General features: G+C 39.2%; 1 protein-coding gene across 4 annotated transcripts in view; it reads right to left on the bottom strand.

Moving 5' to 3' along the window:
- Positions 1-450: 450 nt before the first annotated feature.
- HTR1E (5-hydroxytryptamine receptor 1E) overlaps positions 451-21,840 on the bottom strand; it is a 73,945-nt gene continuing 52,555 nt past the window's right edge. For 2 of the 4 annotated variants that reach the window (XM_070496566.1, XM_044757490.2), the window contains one exon: positions 4,043-5,993. In XM_070496566.1, the coding sequence (XP_070352667.1) occupies positions 4,710-5,807 (1,098 nt within the window). In that variant the 5' untranslated portion in view covers positions 5,808-5,993 and the 3' untranslated portion in view covers positions 4,043-4,709. Of the gene's footprint in view, positions 3,983-4,042; positions 5,994-21,840 lie in introns of those variants that run through there. The other 2 variants (XR_011497809.1, XR_011497810.1) reach the window with 2 other exon arrangements.

The following is a 21,840-nucleotide window of genomic DNA, read 5'->3' as shown; positions in this document are numbered from 1 at the left end:
GTTGAACCTAAAATGACTTGTGCTGGTTACCAGCACGGTTGCTGGACCTCGCTCTGGAACTTACCTTGCACATAATTATCAGAGTTTTCAAACTGAAGTTCATAAGGATAGGAGGCCTATGCATGATCCTAAGCAGAGAGTGGTAGCAATGCTAAGAGGGATTCTTATTGCCACTGGTCATAACCAAAGCATTTACTGGGTCTACGAAGGAGTGACTTACCTCCAAGGATTCTTTCACCAAGTACACAAACTGGGAAGTCCTAACTTATCAGTTAATGCAGGTGACTGAAATGTCACCACTGGGGTTTACTTTTAATGTGTCAATGCTTACACTGGAAAAACTGACCATATCAGAAGATACTGTTACTTCACGCAAGTTTTAATTTAAAAGGGCAATAGTGGTCAATAGCAGCTAGTGCTAACGGTTAAATGAGTAAACCAAATAACAGATTTTTTTCCAACAGGTTTGTTTTATACTAGGAAATATATACAGATTTTTCTTTGCTAAGGGCAGAGGTAGGTAGAGGTGAGAAAAATGCATTTAATTACGACTTATGTAGTAGGAAATGAGTTAGTGAAAATGAGTAAGTGAAAATCCGTTATGCATTTTCTTTTTGTTTTTTATTTACTTAGACTCTTAAAATTTTAAAACTCTTATAATTGCCAAGAATTTTCAATGATATGTGGAGGATGATGTTGAAAAGCAAGGGAGTTGCTCATGTAATTTCTACATATTATAGTCATGACAAATTCCAGATTTTCAGCATATGTACAATCTCAGTCAAATCACCTGTAATTTAAATCTCAAATCTTTGTATACAGATCACCACTGGCTGGGGAGCCAGTTTGACTTGTCTGGTAATATTTGAGCTGCACATTCAGAAACCAATATCTCTTTGCAGCAGAACTGCTCATTCTCCCCTTGCATTCATTCTCTTCTTCCTTTTATTATAAGGTCCTCAATTTCAGCAAGGCACATGGCTGGCCAGCTAGAGATTTACTCCCCTGTTCTCTCTTGCAACTTGGGGTGGTCATGGGACCAAGTTATTGTCAATGGAATATAAGCAGAAGTGATGTGTACAATTTCCTCATAACTGCCTTAAAAAGAAATGGTTTGCTCTCTGCTTCTCTCCCTTCCTATGGACTGGAATGTGGATGTGATGGTATGTCAGCTTTTGCCATGCAGATGGGATAAGCCTTGTGGGCAGGACAGAGCCACAAGATGGAAGGAACCTGAGTCCCTGGATAATATTGTGGAGCAGAGTCCCCCACTCACCTTGGGATGCCCTTCCACCTCTTGACTGTCAGGTCAGAGAGAAAGAAACTACCTCATTTAAACTACTATATTTTGGGGTCTCTTCTTTGAGAGCAGCCTCACCTGAATCCTAACTAATAAAGGACATTCATTTATATTCAATGAGAAATCCACTTTCTTTCCATGTGGAAGTATTTCCTAGCTTTTTTGGGAACAAAGCTGGGAATGGTAGGGTAACTTTTGGGAAAAAAAGAAGTCAATATTGCACCATAGGATTTTAGAAGTTTGGTTTTCTCACTGAAAGAAGACGGCACATTTATATTTTCTTTTCCAGGGACATAATTCCACTCACATTAACAGACATTTATCAAGTGCCTACTGTGTGTAAAACACTGTGGGAGTTCATAGGGATACAGAGATGAAACAGACACAGTTCCTGCCCTCAGGGAGCTCACAATCTACTAGGGTAGACAGGAGAAATACACAATGAAATGCACTGCAAGATGGGATGCATATAATAATAGAGATACAAATGAGGTTCAATGGGAGCATAGAGCCTGGAGAGAGGACTTCCTTAGTAACAGAGAAGAAAGGAGGATCTCAGGAAGACTTTACAGAAGAGATTGCACTTGAGCTACATGAGGAAGGATTGGTGGAAGAAGGATGGGAAGCCATGGGGTCAAGCTTCTGGAGCAGTGGGAACAAATGTTAGAGGAGCTCAGAAAACACAGTATGAAGAGTATGAGGTGGGTCAGAAGAGTGACGAGATATAACCCTGGAAAGGTAATGTGAGGCCACATAGTGAAGGAGCCGTGAATATTATACTAAGGAATCTTAATTTATTTTATACTGACGAGGAAACAGTGGAGGATTTGAGTACTGCAATTAAAAATCAGCAGGTCTAGGATAGTGCTTCTCACACTTTAGAGTGCACCAGGTCTCCTGGAGGGCCTGTTACAACAGAGATTGATGGGCCCCCTACTCTCAGAATTTCTGCAGTAGGTCTTCAGTGGCGCCCTAGAATTTCCATTTTTGATAAGTTCACTTGGGAACTATGATGGTAATGCTGCCGGTCTGGAGATGCCACTCTGAGCACCACTGTCCTAGGAAGATGTATCTGGCAGGTGTGTGGGAGCAGAGTTGCAGCTTGACGAGTCCAGTGGTAGGTGGATCAGGTAAGATTGGTCTGGGTGAGAGAATCAAATTATTGGAGAAGAAGGGAGCATACACAAACATTTCTGTAGAGGCAAATGGACAAGACTGTAAGACTGTCTGTGAGAGACAAGCCACAAAGAGAGTCACATTTTTCTAACATGAATGACCAAAAGCATGGTCATCTTGTTATCTGAGACTGAGAAGGAGGAAGGAGGAGAAGGTTTGAGAGTGGGAAAATGATCTTGAGTTCAGGTTAGAAAGGTTGTTTGAGGCATTGACAGAGTATTCATAGGGAGATGTTCACCAGACATAATTCATGGGTCTGGAGTTTGAGAACTAAAGACGCACTTTTAAGAACCATGGGCATGGAACTAATTGTTGAAATGATGGAGGTTGGGATGGAGTATGAATACACAGGAGATGAGAGCTAAGGACAAAGCCCCAGGATGAAGAAAAGGAGGCGAAGAATAGGAGGTAGTTGGAGAACCTGGAGAGTAAAGTATCCTGGAAGCGAAGGGCTTAAACAAGAAAGGGATGGCTAGCTGTTTTAGCTGATGTGAGAATGGGAAGTAGATACAGACAGAGGCAACGCCACCAGATTTGCCTATTGGCAAGTCATCAACGACCTTTGGGAGAGCAGTTTTGGGAGGACTGGGAGGGGCACATTCAGATGGTAAAGAATAGAAAAGTCAGTGGAAGGTGAGAAGGGAAGGCAGAGCGAGCGGATTGATGATTGGAGAGACTCAAGGGAGGGAGTTAGGAGAGAGATGAGGCAAGAGCTTGAGAGCAAAGTAGGGCCAGAGGAAGTTTATTCTAGTGTCCAAGAGACTTGAGCAAATTAGTAGGTGAGATTAAAGAAGAGTGGGGAGAGAAGGGGGTAAGAAGGAGAGCAAAAATAAGACAGAGAGAGAGGAAGAAGCAAAGTTAGTAAAAAGTTGAGAGGGGATAGATTTAAGGGCTAAAAGGTGGAGATGGAGAGAGGGCAAATCAATGTCTTCTCAGTAAACAAAGAGAGACGATCTGTGGACAGTGAGGAGACGGACGGGGCTGTGGAGGAGAGATGAGGAGCAGATGTTTAGAACAGTCACTTATTTAGGAGTGTGCAAGAATTTACAGACTTTCAGTCCTTTCTCTCATCACTCTTGACTTAGTCGTGAGTTCCTCCACATGACTAGAGCGGTCACTCCAGGTCAGCTGAGGCTGAGTCCGGCCATGCACCGTGTGGCCTCGGGTCCCCCCCGCAGTCTCCTGGCCCCAGGGTGCAGTCTAGTGTGGAAGCTACAGGGATTCCAGGAGACACAATTCCATCCTCATTTCCTGCTGGGTGGCCTCTGCTGTAAACATCGATTGTCAACTTTTAATTTTTTTTCCAAGTGCAAAACCGGTAATTTAATGCGTAACATTCTCCAAGAAAGTTCTTCAGATAATATATTCCCTCGTTTGATGACTGTACTCCATTAAGCTGCTTTAAAAGTTCTCCAAATTTGACGTGCACTCCCACTTTAATCCTGCTGGAGAGAGAGTGTGTTCGAGGCTTAGCTGGGACTCAGAATTGGAAGAGGCCCAATGTGTCTGTCAGGAAACACAACAACACATCGACCAATTTAGATTATTATTTTATAATCTTATTTGCTTATGTTTCATATTCGTAGTCAAAGACCTAGGAAAATGCCCATGCATTCATTCTAGGTTCTTTTTAGAGAATGAGGAAGCGTATTTAATTGCGAACTAAAAAGGGCATGCCAGCTGTACTATCTGTGCCTGAAAGGAGTGGGCTATTTAGTCATAGTAAATGACTTTAGTTCAGGTCTGCAAGCAGTAGATGACAGCACACCACTTTTTTTTTTATGCTTTATGTAATCATGCAATTCCCAGGGGAATTTGTAAGCATTTGGAGACATGATCTCAGATTTAATGCCACACAGGGGCAAATTATCAGATATTTGAATTATAAGTAATAAGAAATTCTGCAAATAAAGATTTATTTTTGCATTTTTTAATTGAAATGGCTAAAAAAAAGTATTCACTGTTTCACCTTATTATGACTTCCATGAAATTCTGTTTTTGTATGATAACGTTTATTTGAAATTAAGTACCACAGATAAGAGCAGAGGTAGAAAACAATACGCGAAAGAACAAGCCTCCAACAAAACAGAACACAACAGACAAACAAAAACCAAGACCACACATACTTACAAACTCTCCTGAACCAATTATGTTCGAGAATTAATGAGTGGCACCCCTTACCCCCGTCCACTCTCGAGGCTGGTAAAAGTCATGCCTTCTGGCTTTTTACAGTCTAAGTATGTTCTCGGCACCTAATGAGCTTTTTAAAAGCCAGCTTAAAGTCCTCATTAAAACTTGTGTAGAGCAGAGGGTTGATCAGAGAATTAACATAACCAAGCCATGTCAAAAAATCAGCTACTCCGGAGGACACGGTGTAGATGCTCAGACCTACAATCAACTCTTTGATGAAAAATGGCAGCCACGACAAAATGAACGCCCCCAAAATCAGGCCCAGGATGCGTGCTGCCTTGCGCTCCCTGGTACTAGAGATTTGCTGGCGTTCTCCCGGATGATCGAGATCATTGTCAAAGGGAGGGATCCTGATGGAGGTGTGGATCTTTTCAAACTCTGTGGTGGGGTCTGAGGTGGAGAAGTCAGACACACAGAAAGTCTGTGTAAGTTTACAGCTCGCAAACGAATTTTGGCTGTCTGTGCTTCTGTTGCTTAAGTGCCGGCTTGATCCTCTTTTCTGGTAAAGACTCTTGGCTGCGTGGTAAATCCGGTAATAGAGAATCAGTATCAAAGTCAAGGGGATATAAAATGCCCCAAGTGTGGAGTAAATGGTGTAGATGACGTGGTCATGCTGGATGGTGCACTGACTAAGGGGCAGGCTGAGTCGGCGGTGGCTCCTCCAGAACAGAGGGGGCATGGAGATGAAGATGGAGATGGTCCAGACGGTGAGGATCATCAGTCCAGCCCTCTTGGCGGTCCTCTTCCTGGCATACTCAATAGCGTTGGTGATGGCCCAGTACCTGTCCAGGGCAATCACACAGAGATGGAGGATGGAGCAGGTGCAGCATGTCATGTCCACACTCAGCCACACCTCACAGACGAAGTACCCTAGCTTCCAGCTGTCCATGACAATGTACATGATGCTAAGGGGCATCACCAGGACTGCTACCAGCAGGTCCGTCACAGCCAGAGAGCAGATCAAGTAGTTGGCAGGCTGGTGGAGCTTTTTGGTGGTGCAGATGGCCATGATCACGGCTGAGTTTAGCAACATGGTCAGGGAGGTGATGATCACCAGGGTCATGGAAATGAGCATCTTCTCAGTGACGGTCTTGGGTCTCACAGCCACGCTGGCTTCTGTGGTACAGTTAGTGATGTTCATGTTTTCCCCGTTCCAATCTATGCTGTGGAGAAGCTGTTGGTTATTTATCTTTAGCTGGAGACTACTTAGACTTGAATGTCTCTCATTTGTAAGGAGGCTATAACTTCTTCAGCTATGTAGTCTCTTGTGTTCCATTTTGTGTGGGTAGAGGGAAGCACCCCAGTATTTCTTCTGAATGGTGGGTTCCTGGAAAACAGTACGCTACTGGTTAATGAATGAAAAAGCCATATTCTTTTCAGAAAAACAATAATGTTTTGGCATTCCTAAATTCTTTACATATTTTTGATATGATTTTCCTTTTCCTCTCTGATTGTAAACTTCATCTTTACATTAGTCCTGAAAGAATACTTTTTTTTCAAAGTTCCCGAACTCCTTCTGCTGAAGACGTTACCAAATTTTAAGTCTATCTTGCCACCTGAATTACTTTCTTATTATATTTATTCTTTTATATATATATTTATGTACAAAATATTTATGTATATTTTATGTGTATGTTTATATATAAAAAGGCTTTTTTACATTTGGAGACTTATGTTCACATTATATTGCTTTAAATTCTGGGACCATTACATTAAAGAAAAAATTATATTGTTTATAATAAGCAGCCTTCAAACCAGATTTGAAAGTTTCACAGCAGATATTCAACTCCAGAGGTATTTTAGTGTCACAATGGGATTGTGCTATTTTGTCTAATTATTTCTGACATTTTACATATCCCACTGTGCATTTCTTTGGAGAAAAGAGAGAAAAAAGCATATAACATTACTTTGATGTTTATGGCAAATTGTTCTCAGAGTAATACAGTAAATCGACTGTGAAACAGCATTATCTCCAAGCTCAAAGATCTCTACGTTTTAAAAATGTGTTTAGCTTTGGTTAACATTTGTATTCTAGCTCTAGCTAGCTAGCTAGCTAGCTAGCTATCATCTGTCTATCAGCTGTCTGTCATCTGTCTAGCTGGATGGCTGTGATTAAGCTGGGCAGTCAATGAGACAGTCAGTGACATTTACCGAATGCATAACTGTAAGGAATTTTTAAAAAGTCAAGTCAAATATAAGCATCTATTCATGAGAACAAGACAATTAAAATCTGCATAGGAATATTCACTGCTAATGGCTGTGGTTAGAACACCAATCAACTCTTCTGATTTGACTCTGTGAGATTAGGTCCATGAAAGCTTCAAAGAAAAAATGGTGTTTCAGCAGTTTTAAGAAGGGACTCAGGGGGTCGGCCCTGTGGCCAAGTGGTTAAGTTCTCGCACTCCGCTTCAGTGTTTTGCCGGTTCGAATCCTGGGCGCGGACATGGCACCGCTCATCAGGCCATGCTGAGGTGGCATCCCACATGCCATAACTAGAAGGACCCACAACTAAAATAATACACAACTATGTACCAGGGGGCTTTGGGGAGAAAAAGGAAAGAAAGAAAAAAAAGACAAAAATAAGGGACACAGGGACCAGCCAGTGGCTGAGTGGGTGGTTGTGCGCTCTGCTTGGGCGGCCTGGGGTTCACAGGTTGGATCCTAGGCATGGACATATGCGCAGCTCATTAAGCCATGCTGAGGTGGCATCCCACACAGAAGAACTGGAATGACTTACAACTATGATATACAACTACATATGGGGGCTTTGGAGAGGGAAAAAAAAAAAGGAAGATTGGCAACAGATGTTAGCTCAGGACCAATCTTCCTCACCAAAAAGCATTAAATAAAGTTCTCATCACAAGAAAAAAATCTTTAAACAAAAAAGAAGAAGGGAAACAGATTGATGTGGATTAGGCTGACAGACCCAATGATGTTAGTGAAGCATGACGGCAGGAGCAGATGAGATGCATGAGGTGGGAGTGAAAGCGGGCGGGGTCTTTGGGTGGAATGGGACTGGAAGTCGGGGGTGGGGGTGGGGGCAGGAATCGGAACCTGCAGCCTGGGTGAGATCAGCTCTGGATGCAATTTCTTCTTCCCACAGGGCAAAACCAGGAAGAGGGGAAAGGGTGCCATTTATTCTTTAGATGTAGAAAATATAAGAAAATGATGATTTCACTAAAGAGCAAAAATGAGGCAATTATTTTTAAAAGAGTCTGTATGTTTCTGCAGTTACATGAGACTGGCCCTGCCTCTGTTTGCATTAGGCTCTTACAGCGTCTCTGTGGACGTTGCTGGTTTGGGGTGTGCCTAGGGTTTCTCTGGTTCTTCCAGGCGACTTGCTCCACCAACAATCACCTCTTTCTTGTAAACTGAATGTTCTCTTCTCCATGGGTACCTTTCTCTCCTTTGATAGTCAGTTTAAATGTGCATTTATATTTGAGACAGGCTACAAAATTGAAAGAGTATGGGCTTTGGAATCAGACAGCCCTGGGTTCAGATTCCAGTCATCCGCTAGCTGCTTGGGGCGCTTATCTACATTTCTCGCTGTGTCCCATGGTTGATTTTGATCCCTTTCTTTTTAGTGAAATGAAATAAACTTGTTTCTTCCTGCAAATATGAATCCTTAGTTATGCTTTCCCTGGGTTCTGGAGGTTTGTTAGATAGAGTAGTTCTCAATAAAAAGGCTTTCCCACTTCGATTGTAAGATTGAGAGAATAGAGAATAAATAGCATGGATAAGGCACAGAGAGCTTTAGAAATTTCAATTTGATAATAGAGGCAATTGGGAAATGCGGTTATGTTGAAAACATGCAGTAAAAAAAATCAGAAATAATTTCGCTTCATAGAACTCAGAAGAGCTGCTCTATTTACTGAGCTCCCATAACTCCTAATTGTCATTTCTCTGGTGACACCATTTTGTTGCTTATTTTGTAACTATTTATTTTTCATTCCCCTCAGCAGAGTGTCCGTTTCTGGAGAGTGGGATGGAAGCCTGATTGATCTTTTGAACTGCCTCTAGTTAAACGAGCAAAAACATTACAGTCGGGGGGGACTACGTTGTCAGCTCTTTAATGTGACTTACTGTTTTACTCTGTGCCCAAGCCTTTCAGAGGAGGAGTTAAGTATTCTAATCTCGTGTTGTTCTGTCCCAAACTTCACACATCCATCTTGCCATTTTTCATCTTTTTTCATTTAAAAACAGCCCTGAAAGTTTGCCCCATAACGACATGTATCACACATTCTTTTGAATGGCTGGGTGAGATTCCCTGGGGAGCAATGATAGATTGGACAAGTCTGGGCCTTGGAGCACGTCACCGTTTAAAGGTCAGGTCGGTAGGAAGACCCCACAAAGCAGAGGAGAACAGCTCCTAAAGTGGAGGAGAATGAGGGGAGAGAATTCTGTCCCGACACCTTGGGAAGAAAGTGTGTTAGGTAAGAAAGAGTGATGAGCTGTGTAAATACCGCTGACAGGCAGTGGGCGGCAGGGACTTGACCATTTGGCTGGGCAATATGGATGACCGGGATGAGAGTGTGGTGCAGCGGTGGAGACGAAAGGCTGAATGTGGTGGTTTCAAGAAAGAACTGGAGGAGAGGAAACAGAGACAGTGAATGAGGGCAATTACTTCAAGAGCTGCTGAAAAGGGGAGCAGAGAAATAAGCTGGTAGCTGTGGAGGGAGACGTGAGGCCAAGGTTGTTTTCCTTTTCAGATGGGCGATTGTTTCTTTTAATGAATCTGTTTACAGTTTTCTTTGCTGCTACACTCAATATCCTTTACATCGGGAGAGAGAGCATTTTTGGAGTGAATGAAACGTAAAAGTGGAAGCAGGAGAGCAGTAGTTGGGGAGGCTGGAGTCAGTCAGCGGGGCCTGGGGACACCAGGTAAGAATTTCTTGAGCCATTTAAGGGATCATGTTGAGGGCAGGGAAGGACCAAAGATACAGCCATACTCAGGAAATGATCCAGCCTCAACTGACTTGGCTTCCTTTTATCTTCTTAAGAAAATAACACAGGGTTTTATAATCATTACCAACTCCTTAGGAGGCAGGATGCTTTCTAATTAGAACAGCGCTTGTTAAATAGAGTCGGAACATCTCTTAAATCTCTTTAGTTTTCACGTAGTAGAGGAGGAGAAACTGTAATAACACTTAACTCAAAACGCTTTCTGCAGAATCAATCCAAATGCTAATATCAACACATCAAACTTGTATTAGTCCACCGGAATGGAAAATTAACTGCAATAACCATAGCTGAAAACGGACACATCCCATCAGGAGTTGATGCGGGCACTTCTGGGGGGTGTTTAACCTTTAGTTTCTCCTCTAATTATGACACGGAAAATACCAGTGCAGGCACAGCCACATTTAAAGGTTTTTCATTAAAATTATGAATAAGAGAGAATTGATGCAGGGTCGGTGAGCCGAGGAGTCGAAAGAAAGATTTCTTAGACTCTTAAGATCTGGCAGTAGTGCTCTTTTATTTAGAGAATAGTATAGAATAGCATGGGGACAGGACCCATGGGCAGTCAGAGCTTCTGCTGCCCCAAGCTGAGGGTTAGAGCTAAATTTAAGGCATAGGTATGTGAGTTATCTCTTTACGAGACAAAGAAAAAAAAGTTAAAATGGTACCAGTGCCGGTAGGGTCCGGTCATTGGGCAGTCCCACAACTTTTAGATAAGAATCAAACGGGATTGAGTAAATGGCAGAAGTCACCACTCAAATATTATCTTCAACTAAAGACAAAGGAGGATTTTGGGGTGGGGGGTCAGTTACATGAGGTTGCCATACAGTAAACAACTTAAGTTCTTGCCTTCCCCATTAAGAGTTTCCAGAGATAAGGCCATCCCCCCTTCCTCCTGGCGCAGAGAGGGAGGCATGGAGATTTCCTTCACAAATACAACTGTCTCTGATCAAAGGGCAAGCAAATTCCACTCCTCGGAGCCTGCTTCTTATCTGTAGTTTTAAAAGTAACCAGCCTAAAAATCCTCGTCATAAACCGTTTTAAAATTAAGCAGCCTAAAAATCCTCATCAAGAATCACTTGAAACCAACCAGGTCAGTGTGTGCTGCTCCGTTTACTGGGGTGCTTCAGAGCCTCTGATTTCTACCACCCCCGGGGCAGGCAGAGCACCAGGCGAGGCGGGAATGAGCACACAACTCATTTTTAATTTCATCATCTTATCTAGTCTTCTATTGGTTGTCAATAACTACTAATAATTCACCATAAATATTCTTTCATCTCTTCTTTGATTGTTTGTATTTTGCCCAAATTTCTTCAAATCATTTTTTAAAAAAATCTCCAATATGTGCCAATGTCTTCATTTTTGTTATTTCAGGAATGGCAGCTTGCCCTCATATTACTAATTTTATTTCTCAACTTGATCTTCAGTGGAAGCAAAGGAAGATGTAGAGGAGATACTGGTGTGTGGGGTTCTTTTTTTTTCTTTAAGGTATGCTTTTTTTTTTTTTCTTTTGGTGAGGAAGATTGGCCCTGAGCTAAAAATCTCTTTTTTTCTCTTTTCTCCCCAAAGCCCCAGAACATAGTTGTATATTCTAGTTGTAGGTCCTCCTAGTTCTTCTATGCAGGACGTTGCGTCAGGATGGCTTGATGATTGGTGCCATCTCCACACCCAGGCTCTGAACCAGCGAACCCTGGGCCGCTGAAGTGGAGCGTGCAAACCCAATCACTATGCTACCAGGCCAGCCCCTAGAGTGTGAGATCCTTTATTCCTATTTTCTTATTTATTTAAATTGTGATTGGGACATGACATGTGGTTATTATGAAGTTATCGTATTCATAATAACAGGAAAACATTATCATTGTAAAAATTCAACCAAAACAGAGCACATAGAGTTTTAGGAGATGTTTATATATTCTGGACACAAGTCTTTTGTCAGAACAGTGTTTGTGAGCATTTTCTTCTACTCTGTGGTTTGCCTCTGTATTCTTTAACAATGTCTTTTGATAAGCAGATTTTAATTTTGATAAAGTCGAAGTTATTTATTTTCTCTCTGTGATCAGAGCTTCCTGTTTCCTGGGAAGTCTTCTCTCACCTCAAGGCCACAAAGATATTTTTCCATATTTTTGTCTAGAGGCTCAATAGTTTTAGCCTTTATGTTCAGGTTGGAGGAGGTCACCATGAGGATGTGACTGTGGCTGGCCATGAGCTGGACTCGGAAATCGGAGGCTCCTCAGCCCCTCCCCTGTCCTTGGAACGTATGCTCTGCCCACTCTTTCCACAGTGGGAGCCATTTTCAAGGATGCAGCTTTGAGAGAGCAACATGGCTGGTAAACGTGACTGAGCCCCGTTGAGGCCTCTGATAAATTTGTAAGACTCTGGCAGGTGCATACAGAGATCTACTCACCTCATGTCGCCCAAGACAAGCCTCATATGTAAGTCCTCTTGCTTGTTAAATGTGTTACCTACCAATCTGGAGTGGTCTGTCTCTTTCCTTGGTCTCTCCTTGCCCTCTGGGCTTAGGGCCAATTTCAGATTTCACCCAGGAAATTCCAGAATTTGCAAACCAACAGCTCATGATCTCTTTTGAATAAATGTTTGCATTTGGATGTGAGGTAGGTGCTGAGGTTTGTTTTCCCCCCATATGGATGTCTAGTTATTTCAGCACTTTTTTGGGGAAAGACTTTCTTTCCTCATTGAAATGCTTTGGTGCCTTTGTTAAAAATCAGTTGACCACATATGTGTCAGTCTATTTCTAGACCCTTTCTTCTATTTCATTGGTCTACCTTTGTGCCAATACAACATTGTCTTTATTACTGTAGCTTTTAAAGTCTTGAGATCAGGTGGTGTGAGTCCAACTTTGTTCTTCTTTTTCAAGATTGTTTTGACTATTCTAGGTTCTACGGATTTCCATATAAATTTTAGAATCAAATTGTCAATTTCCACAAAACCTTGCTGGAATTTTAGTTGCAATTGTGTATAAATTATACATTAATTTAAGGAGTTAAAATTTATCAATATTGTGTGTCCTCCAGCCCATGAACAAAATAGCATTCTCCATTTATTTCGGTATTTCTTAATTTCTCTCAGTAATATTTGTAGTTTTGAGCACAGAAGTTTTGCATGAGTTTCTTTAAATTTATCCCTTTGTATTTTAATATTTTTGATGTTTTTGTAGGTGGTACTTGTATTTCGATTCCATTTTTATTGCCTGTATAGAGAAATACAATGGATTTTTGAATATTAATTTTCAATCTATTATCTTGCTAAATACTTTTATCAATCCTAGCAGATATTTTGTAGATTCTTATGATTTTCCTATGAAATCAATCATGTCATTTGCAAGTAGAGACAATTTTCTTTCTTTTCCAATTTTATCGTTTCTATTTCTTTGTCTTGCCTTATCATATAGACCAGGAGCCCATTAGAATGCTGAATAGAAGTGGTGAAAGCAGACATTCTTAACTTGTTCCCACTATCAGCGGAGCAAATGTTCATTATTCACCATTAACATGATATTGGCAAAGGTTTTTCTTAGATCTGTTTTATTAGTTTGAAGAAATTTTACTCTATTCTGAAACTGCTGATAGTTTTTATAATAAGTGGGTATTTAATTTTATCAAATGTATCTTTTTCAACTATTTAGATGATTTTATGATCTTTTCTTTGTTCTGTTAATGTGGTAAATTACAGTAACTGACTTTAGCAATCTTGCATTCTTGGAAAAACCCCAGTTAGTTATGATATATTGTGCTTTTTGTATATTGCTGGATTTGATTTGCTAATATTTTGTTAAGGATTTTTGTGTTTATCTTTACGAGAGATATTTGTCTGAAAATTTCTTTGCCTGAATTGATCTTCCATAGTTTTGGTATCAAGGCGAGGCTGGCCTTAAACAAATGAGTTTAAAATCTTTCTGAAAGAGTTTGAGAAATATTGATGTCATTTCTTTTGCGAATATTTGATGGAATGCACATGTGGATCCCTTTGGATCTTGAGTTTTCCATGTGAGAGGATTTTAAATTTATATATATATATGGGACTTTTCGGGATTTCTATCTATCCTTGTGTCACTTTTGGTGATTTAGGTCCTTTAAGGAATTTGTCCATTTCATCTAAGTTGTTAAATTCAGTCATAAAGTTAGTCATAATATTCCTTTCATATCATCTTAATGCCTGTAATATCTATAGTGATATTCCCTCTTTGATTTTGATATTGGTAATTTTAGTTTTTTGTTTTGATCAGTCTAGTAGGATTTTTCAATTTTATTGATCTTTGCAAAGAATCAGCTTTGAATGACTTGATTTCCTCCACTATCTATTCTTTATTTAATTACTTGCAGCCTTTATATTTATTAATTCCTTTCTTTACTTCCTTTGGTTTAATTCACCCTTCTTTTTCTGGTCTCTTAATGTAGAAGCTAAGATAATTAGTTTAAAACTTTTTTCACCACCAATATAAGCATTTAGAATTATAAATTTTGCTCTAAGCACTATTTTAGCTGCATTCTACAAATTTTAGTATTTATATTTTCATTATCATTCAGTCAAAAATATTTTCTAATTTCATTTATGGTTTCTTATTTGACATATAATATTTAAGAGTGCATTTCTTAACTTCAAAATATTTAAGGATTTTATAGATTCTTTTAAAATGATTTTTAATTCTATCATAATCAGGCTCACAAAACAGTCTGTTCGATTTCAATCATTTGAAACTTATTGAGACATTTTATGGCTCAGCTTATAGTCTATCTTGGTGATATGTGTGTTTAAAAAGAATGTGTATTCTGCGATTGTTCCATGTCATTTTCTTGACAGCATTGTTCAAATCTTCTATACCTTTACTGATGCTCTGTCAACTTGTTCTATCAGTTATTGAGAGAAGAGTGTTAAAATCTCCAGCTATGCCAATCTCTGCTTTAGTTCCGTCAATATTTGAGTCATGTATTTTGAAGCTCTGTTATTAGATGCATACTTATTTATAATTGCTACATCTTCTTCATGAATTGACTGTTATATCAGTATGTAATGTCTCCATTTATCCCTGATAATGTTCTATGTTTTGATGTTTACTTTGTATGATTTTATTACAGCTACTCTAGCTTTCTTTTAATTCATGTTTGCATGGCATGTCTTTTTTCTATACTTTTACTTTTAAACTATCTATGTCTTTATGTTAGGTGGGTTTCTTATAGATAGCCTCTAGTTGGGTCTTGCATTTTTATTCAGTCTGACATTTTTTGCCTTTTAATTAGAATGTTTAGATCATTTACATTTACTGTAATTATTGATATGCTTGGTTTTAATTCTACCATCTTTTTATTTATTTTCTACTTATTTGAGTTTTCTTTTATTTATTTCCTTAGCATTTTGTAATTTTTAGCATACAAGTCCTGCACACATGTTATGTTAGATTTATACTCAAGTATTTTATTTTCTTTGGAGTGATTTTAAATGGCATTGTGTTTTGATTTTCAGTTTCCACATGTTTATTTTTAGGATATAGAAATGTGATTGATTTTGTGTGTTGACATTGTGTTATGCAACCTTGCTTGACTCACTTATTAGTTATAGGACTTTTTTGCTAGATTCTCGGAGTTTTCTATATAGATGATCATGTCATTTGCAAATAGGAACACTTATTTCTTTTTTCTTATCTGTATGCCTTTTCTTGCCTTATTGAATGGCTAGACCTTCCAGTACTACGTCAATTATCAGTAGCGAGAGCAGAAATCTTTACCTTATTCCCTATCTTAGGGAGAAAGCATTCAGTCTTTCCCTATTAACAGGATAGCGATCACTTTTTGGGATGGAATGTGAGCAGCAGTGGTGTGCACCCCTTCTAGGCCTGGCCTACCAAAACTTCTAATGTATTATCCTTACTCTCAATCTCCATCCATCATTTGGATGGAATGGAAGTATCCTGGGTCCTGAATGACCATGTGGGGCAGAATACTACCTCTCCCCACTTCTGACTTCATTAGATGGTGATATGAGTGAGAAATAACATTTTATTTATTAAGCTACTGATATTTTGGGGTTTATCAGTTAAAGGAGCTAATATTCTTTACCTTCAGTAACACACCAATTATCCTTGGGTGACTTAATCTTTGGAAGCTTGGTGTCACAATTTGAAAAATGAGGATAATTATATCTACATTACATGTTTATAGAGAGAATTAAATGAGACAGCACTTGCTGAAGTGCTTGCACATTTCCTGAGACCTGAGAGATAGTCAATAAACATTTGTTCAACCTACTGCTTGCTGCGCATGCTCATATGTTGATATACTAATGGATTTATTATCTCTCTATTGAACTAAGGGATATTTACTTGTGTTTGTGTCTTTGAATGTTTAATCCATCCAGTTAAAACTTATTCTTAAGCAATAAAACTGATGTAACATAATGTAAACCCAATACATATTGATAAAAATATTACGCATTGTCAGTCTATTTAACCTAGTTCCTTAGTAAACATTCATAGTTTGCTTGTGCATTTGATTTTAAGAGCTGTTTTTAAGAAAATCTATACCACTTGTATCACAAGCTATGCCCATGTCTTCCTTGGATCTTTTGGAAACAGAATTGTATGTTTCTATGCAAAGATGAGAGAAAAAGGGCAAGTTATACAAATAGTTTTTCCCATCTACACAAAGATCATGTGGCAAGTAGATATATGCCTCCTTACCCATTAAGTCAGTTCTGTTCACTCACAAAGTAATTTTGAAGGGATTGTTGTTTAGAAGACAAATCCAGAAAAGGTGTCAAAGGCAAGAAGGTGAATGAAATTTCTTTAATGAGGCCAGGAGATGTAGGTGGGATGGGTAGAAGAGGAAAGTTGGGTACAGAATGAAACGTCCAGGTTTGAAAGCAAAATATGGTCTGAGTGGGAATAGGAAGTAATCTAAAGGACTGGGCAGCAGGAAGATGATACAATTTATTGTGAAAATGATTTCACTACTTTTGAGATAATAGTATAAAAGTCAGATATTAGTATAATATCCTACATAGCTCATAAAGAGAATCTAGAGAAATTTCCCAAATTTGAAGAGTTTGTCTAAAACCTATATTTTTAAATTGAATCTTTTCTACTGTTAAACATAGCCACTATTGGCCAGCCAGCACACATTTGTGTTTCTGTGAACTCTGATTAGCTTATAGGTTTGGCCTTTTATCTTTATCACTTTTGTTGACCCAGATAGGAGGGCCTCAATTTTTGTATGTTCAGAACATATTCTGTTTCTCAGACTACCACACCAATAATTCTTAGCTTGTTCAGTGAAAACATTTGCTTTCCTTTCATTCTCCAGTGTGTTGTTGCCACTCCACCCCAGCTGTTGAACTCATTTAGCTTTCCCACATCTTTGTAAACTGTACTTCTTGGATTTGGCGATTCGTTAGCTATAAAATTCTGCCATGCTCCAGGCAAGAGCATGCAGGAAGATAAATTTGCAGCATGTATTTTTTTTAAATAAACTTTTAATTTTGGTATAATTTTATATTTATAGAAAAGTTGTACAGATATCACAGAGAGTTCCTGCATACCCCTCACCCAATTTTACCCATTGTTAACATCTTATGTTACCATAGCATACTTATCAAGACTAAAAAAGCAACATCGGATCATTACTATTAACTAAACTCCAAACTTAATTTGGATTTAACTAGTTTTTCCATTATTGTCCTCTTTCTGTTTCAATCCAGGATACCACATGGCATTTAGTTGCCACAGCTCCCCAGTCTCCTCTGGTCTGTGGCCGTTTCTCGATCTTTCCTTGTGTTTCATGACCTTGATGGTCTTGGGGAATACTGGCCAAAGATTCTATAGAATGCCCCCTGATCTTGGCTTGTCTGATGTTTTTCTCATGATTATTATGGGGTTATGGGTTTTTGGAAAGAATACCATGGAGGTGAAGTGCCCTTCTCATTACATCATATCAGAGTACATCACATCCCCATGACATCACTGGGGGTGTTGACCTTTATCACTTGGTTACAGCAGCACTTGCCAGGATTCTCCACTGCAAAGGTACTATTTTCCCCTTTGCCTACTCTATTTTTTGGAAGTGAGTCACTGAGGCTAGCCGTCCCTCAAGGGTGGGGAATTAAGCTCCATTTCCTGGAGTGGGTGGAATATGTACAGATATTATTTGGAATTCTGTAAGGAACATTTGTCCCTTCTCCACCACTTATTTACTCATTCAGTAATTTATAAGTCTATACATTTAAGATTCAGTTGCAAGGGGATAGGAGCCTCTAGTTTTTGGGAAATTACCTTTATAAAAGTGCTGTTGATGCCAACTTACATTATTTATTTATATTAGTATGGACTCATGGATATTTATTTTACTATTTATTCTCTGAGTTATAATCCAATACTCCGTTATTAGTTTTATTGCTCCAATTGTCCCAGTTTTGGCAATTGGGAGCTGCTTCAGGAAGCTCCTGTTGAACGATCTCTTTTATCAGACTGTTTTCCTTTGTCCTGTATGGACTGTCTACTTCTCTTTAAAGGTGATGGGGAAAAACAATCTGTCTTGTGAAGTATAGATAAGGATTTAGTTAATAGAGGATCTCTATTGTGGGCAAATAAAACCTTTTAATATGAAGGACACCTGTAGAAGTGTTATTTGCTTTTCAGCTGAGAATAATAAAAATGAACTTTATGAAGTACCTGTCACTTAAGCTAGCTGGTGTTTGAGGTTGTATTAACATATTTAAAATAAATGAAATGACTTTTTTTGACCCAGCTTAATGACACAACTGAAGTACTCAATTCCTCAGAGAAGATCTGGGCCCCTTCCTGTGCTGTGCACACGTTTTTCTTCTAAATCTTCTGCAGTGCGATGCGCCTCTGTGGCCGACTCGAGGGAATGAGCACTTTAGACCTGCAGAGTTTAGGTTCCCTACTGCTCTTCCACCTGGGCGAGCATTGCCGCCTCAGACCGCCTGGCTCCACTCCAGCTGCCTCCAAGGGCAGGTTCCATAAGAGGGAGGTTTTCTGTTTTTTTGGCTCAATCTACTTTAGGTTGAAAAGCAAGATAGTCTGTTGTATGGAAATGGAAGGGTCAAGAGTAGAGGCCTCCTGTGAATGCATCTCAGACTTCAGATTGATGGCTGGTTGTGTGGCCCTGAAAAAGACACTCCATGCCTTTGGGTCTCAGTTTTCCTATCTCTATAATTGGGACCTAACTATTTCTGAGCATCTTTCATGTTTAACATCCTGAGATTTTTATGCTACAATTTTATGGTGACTGGAAGAAGGCTATGTGCATATATTTATGATTCAGTTCCAAGAGAGAAGTAGCCTCTAGTTTTGGGGACATTATATTTATAAATGTTGATGCCCAATAAAAATGCCAAGGATTTCTGACATTTATATAGCACTATTACTTTTCAAATTTACTTTCACAATAATTTTCTGATTTTAACATTAATTCTCTGTTTTTAACTTTGGACACATAGAATCTTTCTATCAAACATACACGTTTATCTCTATACTTTGACTCTCATGTTGATCTTTAGCCATGTTTCTTTTCTTGGCTGGTTTTCTCCCAGTTTGTCCCTTGTCATAGATGTGGTGTGTGATCTCTCACATTTATGCAAGTCTTGGGATTGCCTTTGTCCCAGACTATCATTTCGAGGGTGTTTGTATAGGGAATATCCTTGACACATAGAGACTGGGAAAGGGAAGGCTGCTTACTGTCTAGTATGATAAAGATAATGCCTCTGTTTAGAGTAGGGGACAGGATGCTTACTGCCCCTTATAAAAGATTTGGGTTCCCTAGCTCAGTATGCAACCTGTAATGCACTTACTGCGTGTGCAAGAGTCATCTGGCCCTCTTTGCAACACTCTGTGGGAATTAGGGCTTGGGAAGTTGGCGCAAGAAAATGCTAATACTCTGGATACTGCTATTGCTGTATAAAGTCGTTACTCCCTGACCCAGGAGTTTCCTACCTTCTGATGGCTTCCATGAAACTGTGATGTGCTAATTTGTTAGCTTACAAGTATGGTAAAATCTCAGATTTTCACAGCTAGCTCTTTGCAGTGTACTACTCATTGTGAACTTCTAGTGGGTTGTATAGAACCCCTAGTCTTGGGGGGTGGTCTTCTCTTGATTCATACTTGTCTTGAGCTTGATGTGGTACCACAGAAAGAGCTGAGAATTCGGATTCTCAAAGAACTGGATTCAAGCATACATTTGGTCACTTTCTAGCTTTGTAATGTTGGCAAGTCAGTTAATATCTTTGCACTTCTTTTCCCTCTCTTTTTAGTGGAGATGGCCTGCTTTACAAGGTTATTGTGACGATAGAATAAGATAATATATACCTGTGCTATCCAATATGGCAGCCATACATGGCTATTAAAATTAAAATTAAGTTAAATTAAAAATCAGTTTCTCAATTGTACTGTTGCTACTTTTCAAACGCTTAATAGGCACATGTGATTCGTGGCTACTATATTGGGTAGAACAGATATATAACATTTCTATTAATGCCCAAAATTCTACTGGACAGTGCTGACAAAGCTCTTTATGTTATGGAATGTCATAGAAATATAATATTATTTTTCTTGTTCTTTTGCTATTATTTGAAGGTTGAATGAGACAAGTTCACCTGCATTATTGCTAACTTGTAGCAAGTTTTAAGACTCACGTGTACCACAAAGACCCCTGGCTTTTTATATACAGTAAAATCTTAGGAGGAGTTTGGCAATAGAGACGAGACTGGGAATGACAACTAAGCTTCATCTCACGGGCCAGCAGCTGCATGGACCGCTGTGTTGAACTTTCTAAGGTTGCATCTGGGCTCACATGAAAGTGCTGTGAATGGCAGTGATATTTGCTATGGGTGTGGGAGGGGCTAGAGAGCATGCATCCTATATATTTGCTTTTTTTGGTGCTATATCTGTTTGTTTACTTTGTATTTGACTGTCTTGCCTCAAAAAGTAAATGTGTTTTGACTTTCCCATAGTTATATTGTCTGACTCCTAAATTGACAATATTTACTTTGTCAACCTTTGCCTCCTTTTCTTTTTCCCTTCCTCAGTATTTTGGTTATTAAGGGCCCAAGGGGAGTTTGTTATGTTCCTTTTTACTCCTGATGAACCCTCTTAGATGCTAAGCTATTATCAGCCATGGTCCCTTCTAGAATATAGTTAATTAGATTTCAATATTTTCCAGCAAAGTGTTCAAAGACTTTACAGGGATTAGCAGCACTAATCAGAATTTTAAAGGGCACTGATATCTCTGTAAATATTATAGGATTATATTTATTTTTTCTTTTAAACTTCTGCAAGTGAGGTACTTCAGATATAATAGGAAAGGCAAATAATTTCACCTCATATAAACTCCACTTCATGGGTCCTGGCTGCTGGAGTGCTGGGCTGAGGATTCAGAGGTGGTATCTAGACTCAGCAGAAGAGAGTTATGACTGATTAGTGATCAATCACCAGTAATTAGCCTAGATTGGTATCTGAGAAGCTAAGATTTTTTATTTCCCTAGAATTAAAAGAAAAGTCGTTGTCCTTCCAAATGGCAGCAAAGGTCTTGAGGATTGCCATCTTGATTCAAGCTAATTTCAATGTCAGTTCTACCTAGAGAAAAAGAAGTTCTTCTAATCACCATGTTATGAATTCAAGCCTTTGTGAGAAAACCGATAGAATTGTGGCCCTTCATGCTGCTTTTTATTGTTCATAAGAAGCACAGCAAGGTAGTGATATAAATTTTCCCCCTTCTACCACAGCACAAATAGTAAATAACATCCCTCTGGATATTGGAAATAATGAAAATTACCAGAGTTTGTTCTATAAAATGGGAAGAATCCCACCATGAATTTTTAACTAAGAGTGTTTCCAATTCTTCAGATGTTAAGGACTAACAGAATAGATCACAACAGTTTTCTAGGGTGAGGATTATTTGGGGAAACATCTCATACTTATCACACATACAAACATCACATACTTACACAAAGTAAGAGGGGATGACAGAAGGAGAAATGTGCAGAGAAGAAAAGATTCTGGTAAATTTAATTTGTGATGAAAATCAGAAGCATTCCAATCCTAGACAGATAAGAATATTCACCTTCCTTTCATTTCAAACTGACAACACGGTTTTCAACAACATGGTTCTCAAAGTCAAGATATGATTAAAAAGTTTCCCTCTCGGGGCCGGCCCTGTGGCTGAGTGGTTAAGTTCGCGCGCTCCGCTGCG

Source organism: Equus asinus, chromosome 24 (genome assembly GCF_041296235.1).
Source record: "Equus asinus isolate D_3611 breed Donkey chromosome 24, EquAss-T2T_v2, whole genome shotgun sequence".
NCBI lineage: Eukaryota > Metazoa > Chordata > Mammalia > Perissodactyla > Equidae > Equus > Equus asinus.
The sequence above is the reverse complement of the archived record's forward strand: the minus strand, read 5'-3'. Positions and strand labels throughout refer to the sequence as shown.